The sequence below is a fragment of the Gracilinanus agilis genome, chromosome 3 (assembly GCF_016433145.1).
Source record: "Gracilinanus agilis isolate LMUSP501 chromosome 3, AgileGrace, whole genome shotgun sequence".
Taxonomy (NCBI): domain Eukaryota; kingdom Metazoa; phylum Chordata; class Mammalia; order Didelphimorphia; family Didelphidae; genus Gracilinanus; species Gracilinanus agilis.
This window is the reverse complement of record NC_058132.1, coordinates 120,151,182-120,163,815: the sequence shown is the minus strand read 5'-3', so window position 1 is coordinate 120,163,815 and position 12,634 is coordinate 120,151,182. Positions and strand designations below refer to the sequence as shown.

The following is a 12,634-nucleotide window of genomic DNA, read 5'->3' as shown; positions in this document are numbered from 1 at the left end:
TCACAGATCATTTATTTCCAAATGCTATAGCAAAAAAAAGAAATGTGTTTAAGGAAATTGGGATAGTTTGAAAATAGCATACTTTTTTAAAAATGGGGACATTCATGCCTGAACAAGGTAACTTTCTGTCCTGCACATGATGTCCAGGATACTTGAAATCAAAAATATCTTCCTAATTATAAATATGGCATTTCAGGTACTTGAGATGGCAAGAAGGGATATTCAGAGTAATTGCTGCCTCAAGCATGGCTTCACATCTCTGAGTCAGTTGCCTCTGGTCAGTTACTATATTTAGGGAGGTCCCAGGGTTAAGGAACCATTAAAAAAAAAGTTTAAAAACACGAAAGCAAACTTAACAGTTACCTCAGCTCTATGGTAGGGTGTGTTGATGTTCCGGAGTTGGGTCCAGTGGAATGTGTGTCTGTATATTCAACCATGTTTGACATTTATTTTGGATTAGGACACAGAAGCTGAATTTTTTCCAATTTTATTTAACCTTGTTCTTTTTTTTTTCCATTAGAAAGCCTGGTTCCATGAGTTATTTATGTAGTTGCCACAAAATACCAGCCAATATTTAGCTGAAACTCCACAGCAACCCCATTGTAAACAGTGGTAACTAGATGTAGTAATTTACATTTGTACTAGCATGGGATTTCCAGGCATACTTGGAGGCACCACTTGAGTGTCAGGTAGTTTCTCTGAGAATTTAAAGATTAAGGAAATTTCACTGTCCACTGAATCACCGAACTCCTATGGTACTTTTCAAGCTAGACATTATTGAAACATGAAAAATTCACAACACTATCTTGCCTGACCTCAAATTTCATTTCACCCAAACCAGTGCAGGCTGATGTGTTTGGGAAAATTGTGTTAAATTGACAGAGGCGGTAAAGGTGAGTTGTTAACTGGGTTTCATTTTCTCAAGGACCAAAAGTGACTTCCATAAAGTAAATCCTCTCTAAAGGATTATTGGATAACTGGCTGACTCAGTTTCCTTATCTGTAAATGGGGACAATAGTAGCCCTACCTCCAAGGTTTCTGACTAGATGAGATAATAATTGTAAAGCACTTAGCTCAGGGACCAGTACATCAAAAGTACTTTTTTGTTAAAAAGAATAGCTGTTAATATTATAATATAAATGTTAGTGAGAAAGAGGAGGAGGAGGATGATGATGTACATGGAAGCTTTTTGGTACAGTAGAAAGAAGACTGAACTAGAATTCAGAAGTCCTAGATTCTGGTCCAGGTTGTGCCAACAATAGTGTGTGCCAGCTTGCCTCAGTTTCTTCATAAAAATGAAAATAATAGCTTCCCTATATACCTTAAGGAGCTGTTCTGAGGATCAAATGAAATAATGACTATGAAGAGGACTTTAACTGAATGCAAAATAAATGAAAAGTGGCATCACTGCTATTATTGATACAAAAAACAAAAGCATGAAATAAATGAGCTCTGATAGTAATAAGAAATGCAGTATGATTTCATTGATATTTTAAAAGATTGTGAGTTTTAGTCCCTAATTTTGTGAATATGACCTTGGGAAAAATTATATATAATCACCAGTAATAATGAATGACTTCAAATGAATTGCCTATCTTTTGCAAATGGTTATGTGGACATCGGAAAGCTAAGTAGCACAGAGGATAGAAGCCTAGATCTGGAATCAGAAGACCTTGAGTTCAAATCTGGCCTCAGTACTTCCTAATTGTGTGACCCTGGGCAAATCACTTAATTCTGATCGCATAGCCCTTACCATTCCTCAGTTGTAGAATTGGTACTAAGAAAGAAAGTAAGAGTTTAAAAAAAAGAAAGAAATTACCAGAATCAGGCACAATTCAGATCATCTGGAAGGATGGCTTAAAGATCCCCATCCTAGGAGATGGACTAATTTTCTCTATGTCATGGCATTCTGGTACATTTCCAGTATATATATATATATAGTTTCAAAATGTCCAAGAATCTATAAGATTCCCTTTAAGATCTCTCTTCTGAAAACTTGAGACCTTGTGAAAATTTTGCCCAGAAAAATAAACTAGAAATGTCCCAGGTGGAGGTCAGATAAGTAAGATAGCACCGTTATGAGATACTAAGTAAAATATTTCTATGTTAAGAACTTTACAACTTTATTCAATTCTTGCTTTTCTAGTTCCTTTTCTCATTCTTACTTTCCCTCTTCCTCGCCTTCCTTTAGCTGTGGCCTTGCCTTTTCTGCGCTTTAGTTGGGGACTAAAACCCACAGACATCCAACTCCCAGATTTTGATTTTTTTTCTACATAAACTTTGCTCCTTTTTACATATCAATTTTAAAGTTCTTATGTTCCAAATTTTTGTTATCTGTATTAGTAATAGTAATCATGGCGCCTTTTCTTTCATAGCATTTGATTTCCAAAGACTTTTGACATCCATCATTTCATCTGAAATCCTATCCAGTAATTTTTAACATCTTTTCAAAAAAGATTTTTTTGTACAGCAATGGTGTCAAACTCAAATAGAAACAAGGGCCACTTATGGTACGTTGAGGATTTCTTAAAGCCCACTCATTGACTTAGATTTAAAATATTATGTTATCTATGTTTGATAGTATTTTTATTTTGTCAGATATTTCCCAATTACAATTTAATCTGGTTCTGGAGGTTGCAAGTTGTATAGTTGACACCTAAAGTATACACAGTATTTGTGTTACACACTACAACTCCATCAACCTTAATTTCCCAAATGCCCTTTTTTTTTGCCTAAGTATGCTGCTCTTTTCAGTCTCATTTGGTGTATCCTTGGCCACAGGATTGTAGTAATTTAGGTCTGAATTGCCAGGATTCTGAGACTGTGAAGCACTATGCAATCTATCGTGAATTTATATGTTGGTGTAATCTTGCCCATTGATGAACCAGATGGGTGATCGCTAAGAACCAACCTCCCGAAGTCTGTGGAGGATCAGCACCAGCTTGGCCAGAGGATGATCTCTCTTTCCTTGCCACCCCTGCCATCTGCTTTGGCATCAGAGAGCTTATGAATCACAAGAGCGGACTGAGTGCCCACCCCAACAAAACAACCAATCCTTGAGGTCCTGAAGTCATCTGCACTGCCACAAAACATAATCAGTTTTCTCAGTTTTGCATTATTTCAGACATAAATATAATTGGGCCACCATGAATTGTACCACATCCATCAATGTTCTCTTGCTGAGTGTCTTGCTGGCTTGTAGGTCTAGCAGCTTTATTTATTTATTTATTTATTTATTTTCTGGATCTCAGCTGTTCTTACCTAGGAAATAGGATATTAAAGTTGAGTTTTGGATTGCCATCTATATAAAAGAAGAAACTGAGGTTTTTCTGGAGAGTAGGCACACAAATGAGGCCCAGCGCTCTGAAGCATTCATCAGGAAATAATTTGGGGCGAGGGACACCAAGATTCTAACTCTGTGACCCCTGTGTCTCCTTGTTTTAGGTGTTCGTGGCTAGCCCTCACAAAACCCAGCCAATCGTGGAGATTCTGCTGAAAAATCAACCAAAGCTCATTGAGTTTCTGAGCACCTTCCAAAAGGAAAGGACGGATGATGAGCAATTCACCGATGAGAAGAATTATTTGATTAAACAAATCCGAGACTTGAAAAAAACAACCCCTTGAAGATTTTACCTAATTTTCTGCCATAGGCATTAATCCTATTTGTTCAGTTTGTATAAATGTCATTTAAAATAGTGCTTGGGAAGGCATGCACATGCCTATTTTAATTCACTGTTCAGATAAATGGAGTATAAAACTTTTAAAATGGGAAAGTTAAAAAAAACTAGAATAATATATTATTTTTAATCAAGTCTGTGATTATTTATGTCAAATGAGCAAACCTCTGCATTAGAAAGGGACCAGCTTTTACCCACGTGTTTGCATCAGCTCGTCCTCGCTTTTACTACCAGCAGACTCGAGCTCTCCTTTCCTGTAAGCGCCCCACGGAGGAGCTTGTCCTGATCTTCTTTGCACGTCCAGTCGTGACCGGGCCCACGCGGGAGCCACGAAGGAGCCCGAGCTCTTTGGCCGTGTTTGCCGATGCCACGAGAGGCTAGAATCAAAGAGAGGCTCACTTCAGGCATTTTTGTCTTTCCTCCTTTGTTTCTCTCCTGATGTCCTTCGGTTGATTCTAAACGAGGAGTTCCTCGCCTTTAGGAGACATCCCTATTCCCTTGCCCTAGTTGAGATGTGAGCTTGTTCAGGACTCTCTTTTAGCCTCCAGAACAAGGCCAAGCCGCCTCTGACTCTGGTCCAGCGATGCCCAGAGCAGCCCAGCCTCTGCGGAGGAGTCTTTTGGGACCAAGCCCAGAGAAAGGCAGCTTCCGTGTGGCCTTCCAGAAGATCCATCAAGGGGGCCTGAAATCTAAGAAACGATGTCCTTGTCGGTACTTCAAGTAGGTGATGGAAGGCAGTAATCTAGACTCCAAAGAGGCGTATTCTGGGTGTCTCTGCCCGGGGACGTCAGAGGCACAGGCTTGGGTCCAAGGGTGGCCCACGTGTTTGGGGCACGCATTTTCCTAGGGAAGTGCAGAACCAGGGAGGGAGTCAATAAAAGAGAGGAGGAGATATCCCTGGAACAGCAGAAAGCTGATTCTTTATAACTCTACAGCAGACTCTAGCAAAAGGAAAGCAAACCCGTGAGATTCGGTGGCCCCCGACATACTTGTTGCATCTTAGAGTAATTAAGGATTTAATTCATGCGCTTTGGAAAAGGCACGGACCTACCAGGTCATGTTTATTTCCCGATGTCAGTTGTATAAAAATGATGTCTGTCTTAGCACTCTTGAATTTTAAAGCTCTATTTACAAACTATTAAAGGCATGGTTACTAAGCTGCAGTTTTTTTCCCCCTGATTTTATTTCTAAAAATGTGTTGCTCCTTCTCTCTAAAGAACTCACATATTTCAGAGTTGTTGGGCTGCATTCTTTGCTTCCCTCCACACAAGTCGCCATTTTTTCTGAATGAACTTGTCAGTTCTCCAGGGCCCTGGGCCTTTAGAAACCTCACATCCGTAGCAAAATCAGGCAAGGTTTTGGTCCATGACTCCCTGGGACCCGGGTTTTTGTCTCTGACACCCCGAGCCGACCCCACGCTCGGGGGACCTCCTGTTGCGGCAGCTTTCAGAGATGCCAGGATGGAAAAGTCCAGATGTTGGTCAGTAGAACTGATGACTCGCAGCCTTTCATTCCTCGGTCAGCAAAGGCCAGAATCTTTCTGGCCCTCCTGAGCCTGTTCAGAATTCCAGTGCTCAGGTTTTGCTTCTTTACTATCAGGGATAAGGAAAGGCTAAAACGTGAAGGCAAAGCAAGTTTTATGGAAGTCCATTTGGCTCCTTCCTGCTATTTCATAGCATTAGAGGACTCCTACTTCCAATTAATTGGAAGGCAAGACTTTATTATCATTTTTTTCGGTAAAGATAGATTTTTCAATTTCCTACAGACTAGAATCAGGCCTTCTGTATCCAGTTTACCACCAGCTAAAACAGGAAATCAGCCTCTCAAATGCAGTAAAATCAGTATCTGGAACGTCATTATGTTCTGAAGATGTGAATTATCAATGTGTAAGTAGATTAGAAAGTGTAGTCGAAGGAGATTTGCAAATACATAGTTCACTGTAAATATTTTCAGGGTATTGAATTTAGAAAAAGGTCAGAGATAACAAGCTATTTTAAAAGCTCACATTTAAATAAAAACTGACTAAATAAAAGGTATCATGCATTTTTTTTTATCAGATTCATTCCTCTGCTGTCTTCACAATGTTGTTATTGCTATATTCTTATTATAGCTTCGAATGAGGGAAAAGCTGAACTGTCTTAAGCCAGTGGGGACTTATAAACAATAACTTGAATTTATGTGTTAGTTGGTTCACACCATTGGGCAATCAAGTCAATGGCCATGTCTGTCACTAAGTTAACTTGTGATATTTGACAAGAATCGAGACTTAAAAATTTATCACTTATTGAAGACTTATTTGAAAAAAAATAAAGTACTACCAAACTCAATTTGAAATACCTTGTTAAAGAAAAACAATTTTTGAAACTCTTAAATATTCATCTATATCAAAACTATTTAGCCTCTTTCTGAAAACATTAGCCTGAAAAATGAGTAAGGTCTACACAAATCTTACTGTAATTATACAAAGCTTAGGTCAGATTAAATGCAACAAATATCCAGATGCAATTTTGTATTTATTAAAACTATAGTTTGAAACACAAGTATACTCATTCTAAACATAATAAACATCTGAGTAGTCACATTGGTCTTCCGTTGGCATTTAATGTAGCCAAGCCTTGTCTCTTTACCATTCATCAGTCTTGAGACAAACTGTAATCTCAGAAATTATTTCTAATTCATCTCACCAGCATATGGCAACTTCAAGTTGTAGAATGAAGTTGGCAAGCTTAGCTGGTCAAAGTGTAATAGCTATACAGGAAAGGGGGCACAGGTCAAAACTTGAAAGAAAAAAAGACAATTTTAGAGATCAGTGGAGGAAAATAAAAATCTAAGTCTTGTAACTTTCAATGTGAATAAATTAAACAATCCAATGAAATAAAAAAAAAAGATTGGTTAAGAAAAGAAAACCCTGTAATCTGTTGCTTATAAGAAACATTTTAAAAAAAACCAAAGGCATGCAAGGTATAACAGCTGCAACCAGAAATCTACCCAAGATCTATTCAAGAGAAGTTACGGTAACTTGCCTCTGATTGCAAAGACTCCATAATTTCTAGCATTTGCCATCCTTACAAATGTTATTTTCATTCTTCATTTTGATCCATTTCCAATAGGTATGCAATGAAAAAAAAATCTAGAAAAAATACCTTTCGCAAACATAATGTCATTAACCTTACTAGTTCTATCTGTATATTCCTCTAACTTAAGCTGCTCTGAGATGTACGTTGTATTTTGGAAATCTCCAAAATCACCTTGTAAATTCAAGAAATATTCTATACAGTAGAAATTTTAAACTGAGTAAATAATGGTAAAGAAGGAAAGAAAGATTTAAAGATCACAGGATACTACTAAGAACATGCCCAACATGGAATTTTTAAAAATTTCATTTTCATGTTTATCCAAAGGAATATCTTGTATGGTATACAAAATAAATTTCTTTTCTACTTGTCCCTTCAAAAAGGATTTTAATACTAAGAGTTTATGAGACTGAAATATCACTGAAGAACAGCCACTGATTTACTAATCATGCTAATAAGCCAGATGAAGATATGTGTAGATAAGGGTACAGCTTTATTTTAGAAAGATAATAAGATTGTTCAAGAAAAATTATTCATCATAGTGACTCAGAAAAGAATGACTAGGAAATTCCGAAACCAAGAATTGAATTTCATTTAAAGAATTACGTCAAAAGAATTACAAAAGTCATATAAGTTTAATATGGAAAAAGTTGACCCAAGGTTGTAAAACCTTGAGAGCTTTACAGGAATAGGGTGGACCCAATTGGAAAAAATGTACTCTGTAGATAGTAGAAGGCTGGCCAAGTTAAACTCCCTCCTAATTTTTAGTATTTTGTAACTTGATTTCAGAGATTCTTAATCTTTTTGTTTCATGAGATTCCTTCTCAATATTTTTTTAATTCACTCATTAAAACAGGATTTTAAAAATTTAAATAGGATTATTAAGGAAACCAATTAAATTGAATAGTTATCAAAATATATATTTTAAAAACACAAGCTAGCTGACCCCAGGTTAATACCACTGCTCTAGATGATATTTCACTTCTTTAGGTTTGCTAACTATGAAATTCTACATTGTTTCCTTTGTTGCTTCTTTCCATTACTGTGACTAGTACTCATTTTATACTTATATTTATATTTTATACTTATGTAGCCAGGAGTCCCTCCATGTTCACACTGGAAACACCTTGAATTCCTTTGTGGCAACATTTCCATCTTGGATAAGCCAATGAGCTGATAATATACTAAAGGTATATACCTCTTTTCACTTGCTTCAATAAATATATTTTACATTTTAATTGCTATTGTAATGCAAGGATGCTACAGAAGCTTTTGCTTTTGCTAAGTTCAACTGTAAGCAGTCCTGGCAGTTAGGAGTTTAGAATTTTCAGGAAATCAGTTGGAGCCTGAGGCTATAAATAGGGCTGAAGTTCCAACTGAGGGGGATTTTGCCTTCTGGCTTTGGCTTTGCCTGTTGGCTCTGCTTTTGGCTCTGCCTTGGCCTGTGTTTTTGTCTTTTGGGGCATTTGGACCTAGCTGATTTCTCTAGTTCTCTCCCTGATCTCTCCATATTACATCCTTGCTATTTTCCCTGAATTTCCCTTTGGGCTCTGGGAGGAAAGGTGGGCTTGGTGGTTGGACATCATGGATTTAGTTTTCTGTAGGCAAGAAGGACATTCTTAAATCAAGCTATCCTTTATTTTATTGATCTAGGAAATACTTTACTTTAAGGCAGTCAAATCTTCCTGACTGGGAGAGCAGGCTCTCCCAGTCTAACCCCCTCCTGTGACCCTTCCCCCACCATCAGCTTTCTCCCTAGCGGCTGTTACAAAACCCTAAACCCCTCTCTCCTTCTGATTATCCCTGACATTAATAAATCCCCTTTGTTACCTACTCAAAGCCTCTGGTGAATCATTGTATCGAAAATTAAGGCAAGGGATAAAGAGGGAAGGAATTATTTTCTTTTATTTCTTGAGGGAACTGCGGGCATCCATCTTGGCAGGAAGTCCTTACCCAAGACTTCCTACAGCCATCAGTTTCATTGGCAGGGAGGAGCCCTTTGATTCCTCCCTCAAGGGATTTTAGAAATTAACAAGAGAAGCCATCCAGCCAGATTTAAAATATTTCTGACTGGCCCAATCCCCCTGTACTTTAGAGATACCTTCCCTGGTTGAAGAACCTCAGCCTTTTCCCTCAGTATCCTCTGTCCCTAGCCTCGGTGAATAAGTCTGTTTAAGCTGCCCTCCTGTATACTCCCTGTCATTCCCTTACCTTCCTATATACCACCTCATTCATCCCTTCCATACACTCAGCTATCTCCTTCATTCCCCTTCCAAATCACCTATATCCCTTTTATCCCTTCTCACTACCCAAATTGCCTGAGACCTGCTAGATTACCGACTTTTTCATAACACTATATAGTCAAAACATATTTTAGGCAGCTAGATGCACATTGGCCAGCTCTGGACCTGGAATCAGGAAGACCTTAATTCAAATCCAGACACTTATTAGCAGTCTGACCTTATGCAAATCACTTGCCCCATTTGCCTCAGTTTTCTCATCTGTAAAATGAACTGGAGAAGGAAATGGCAAACTGCTTCAGTGTCTTTGTCAATAAAACCTCAAAATGGGGTTGTGAAGAGTTGAATGCAACTGAAAATGACTCAGCTACAAGAATTCATATTTTGGGGGGCATTGAGAAAAGGGGGTAGGCCAATAATAGGAAAAAAGTCTATGCAATGATTGAATAACTGTTATTCAGTCCTATCTGACTCTTTGTGACCCCATTTGGAGTTTTCTTGGCAAAGATACTGAAGTGGTTTGCCATTTCCTTCTCCAACTCATTTCCCAAATGAGGAAACTGAGGCAAAAAGGATTAAAAATATGTCAGTTGGTAAAAGGGGCACAAAAATTCACTGTAGAACTTCTTAAAAAGCAGAATTGGCCAAATGGAAAAAGAGGTACAAAAATGCACTGAAAAGAAGAGAACTCTTTAAAAAGTACAACTGGCCAAATAGAAAAAGAGGTAGAAAAATGCACAGAAGAAAAGATCTTTTTAAAAAACATAACTAGTCAAATAGAAAAGGAGGTACAGAAACTCATTCAAAATAATCATACCTTAAAGTTTAGAATTGAGCAAGTGGAAGCTAATAACCCCATGAGATATCAAGAAACAAAGTCAAAAGAATGAAAAAGTAGAAGTGTAAAATATCTCATGGGAAAAACAATAGACCTGGAAAATAAATTCAGGCAAGATAACCCAAGAACTGCTGGTCTCCCTGAAAGCCAAGATCAAAAAAAGAGCTTAGACATTATATTTCAAGAAATAATCAAGGAAAACTGCCCTGATATTCTAGAGCCAGAAGGCAAAATAAAAATTTAAAAAATTAAAAATTAAAGTACCAATCACCTCCTGAGAGATATCTCAAAGGATAACTCCCAGGAATATTATAGTCAAATTCTAGAACACCCAGATAAAAGAGAAAATATTACAAGCAGCCAAAAAAATTCAAATAACATTGAGCCACAGTCAGGATAACACAAGATTTAGCAGCTTCTACATTAAATGATCTGAAGGCCTGGAATAGAATATTCTAAGCATAATCCTTCAGAGGGGGAAATGGATATTCAATAAAAGAAAGCATTGTTAGACATTCCTGATGAAAACTTACTGGAAAATTTGACTCAAATACAAGACCCAAGAGAAGAACAAAAAAGTAAATAGAAAAGAGAAATCAAAATATATTCAATAAGTTGAAACTGTTGACATCTCTATGTTTGGAGATGATTCTCATAACTCTGAAAAACTTTGTCAATTATTAGGGCTGTTAGGAGTATACAGAGACAGAGGGCAAGGCTGTGAGTTGAATATGATGGGATGATATAAAAAAATTAAGGCATGAGAAAGAGGAATACATTGGGAGAGGGAAAAGGGAAAAATAGAATGGGGTAAATTATCTCACATAATAAGAGGCATGAAAGAGATTTTACAGTGGAGAGGAAGATGGGGGAAATAAGAAAGGGAGCATGTAAACCTCACTCTCATCAGAATTGGCTCAATGAGGGAAGAACATACACAATCAATTGGGCATAGAGAGCTATCTTACCCCACAAGAAAGCAAGAGGGGAAGGGGGTAAGAGAAAGGGGTGGGGGGGGGGGCTGATGGAAAAGAAGGCAAATTGAGGGAAAGTGGTGGTCAGAAACTATATAGGGGAAAATAGAATGGAGAGTAATACACAGTAATAAAAAAATGAAAATTTATTACAAATCTCTAATAAAGGCTTAATTTCTCAAATACATAGAGAAATGAATAAAAAAGTAAGAATATAAATCATTCCCTAATTGATAAATGGTCAAAGGATATGAACAGGCAGTTCTCAGACAAAATAAAGCTTTAGTCATAGAAAAATGCTCTGGGGGGCAGCAAGGTGGCTCAGTGGATTGAGAGTAAGGCTTAGAGATGGGAGGTCCTAGGTTCAAAATCTGGTCTCAGATACTTCCTAGCAATGTGACCTGGGGCAAGTCACTTAACCCCCATCTTCTGCCTTGGAACCAAGGTAAGGTTTTTTTTTTAATGCTCTAAATGACTATGAATTAGAGAAATAAAAATTAAAATCTGAGGTACCACTCCACACCTATCATATTGGCTATTATGATAGAAAAGGAAAATGATAAAACTTGGAGAGGATGTGGAAAAACTGAGACACTAAAGCACTGTTAGGGGAGTTGTGAATGGATTTAACCATTCATGAAAGAACAATTTGGACCTATGCCGAAAGGGTTATAAAACAGTACATAGCCTTTAACCCAGCAATAGTATTACTAAGTTTGTATTGCAAAGAGATTAAAAAAAAAAAGGGGGGAAGGACCTATAAATACAAAAAATATTTAAAGCAACTCTTTTGGTGGGATGAAAGAATTGGAAAGTGAGGGGATACTCATCAACTAAGGAATAGTTAAGTAAAATATAGTATATGCTTGTAATGGAATACTATCCTGTTGTAAGAAATGACAAGCTGGAGGAACTCAGAAAAAAATCTGGAAAGATTTACACAAACTGAAGCAGAGTGAAATAAGCAGACCCAGGAGAACATTGTACACAGTGACAGAAACAACTGTGAATAACTTTGCTATTCTCAGTAATACAATGATCCAAAACTATCCTAAAGGACTCAATAAAAAATGCTATCTACTTCTAGAGAGAAAGAAATAATAGAATCTGAATCCAGATCCAAGCAAACTTTTTCATTTTCTTTCTTAATTTTTTATTCAGATTTTCCTTCTCAAAAGGATTAATATGGGAAAATGTTTTACACGATTTTACAAGTAAAATCCATATTAGATTGTTTTCCATCTCAATGAGGGGGAGGCTAGGAGGGTAAAGAGGGAGGGAAGAAAAGAATTCGAGACCCAATATTCTTTGAAAAGTGTTGGGAACTGTTTTTTACATGTAATTGGGGGAAAATTAAAAATTAAAAATAAATAAAAGACAGGGGGATGATTCAACAGGCAAAATGATTGACTATTGGATAAATTGCTAGAATCCTATGGACTCATTTTCTACCTCACCAAAAACTTACCACTGGGCTTCTGACATTTTGTTTGATCTTATTGTCTGTAAAACCATGGTAATTCATTCATTACAATACGAAAATGGCCATCAATAACACCTAACAGTTCAGTTGGGTTGCAATTGGGAAGTGAAGGGTTAACTCCCTGCCAGCCTTATTGGATTCACACCAATGGCATTTCCCACTGCACACCCCTGGCCATGGTGAGTAGAGCTCTTGGGCGGGCACAGAATAGAATGGAGACTCTGTAATATAAAGAGGCTCTTGGGAGAAGGAGGCAAGGCAGGGACTGTATACTGTTCTGTCTATTGGAAGAAAAAAAGAGAGAGAGAGAGAGAGAGAGAGAGAGAGAGAGAGAGAGAGAGAGAGAGA

General features: G+C 37.4%; 1 protein-coding gene across 1 annotated transcript in view; it reads left to right on the top strand.

Annotated features, from left to right (window-relative positions):
• The window catches only part of CAB39L (calcium binding protein 39 like), a 165,830-nt gene extending 160,996 nt beyond the window's left edge, over nucleotides 1-4,834 (top strand). Inside the window, exon 9 of the mRNA XM_044668237.1 lies at nucleotides 3,445-4,834. Within this exon, the coding sequence (XP_044524172.1) occupies nucleotides 3,445-3,624 (180 nt within the window). The 3' untranslated portion in view covers nucleotides 3,625-4,834. The remainder of the gene's footprint in view (nucleotides 1-3,444) is intronic.
• Nucleotides 4,835-12,634: the final 7,800 nt, after the last annotated feature.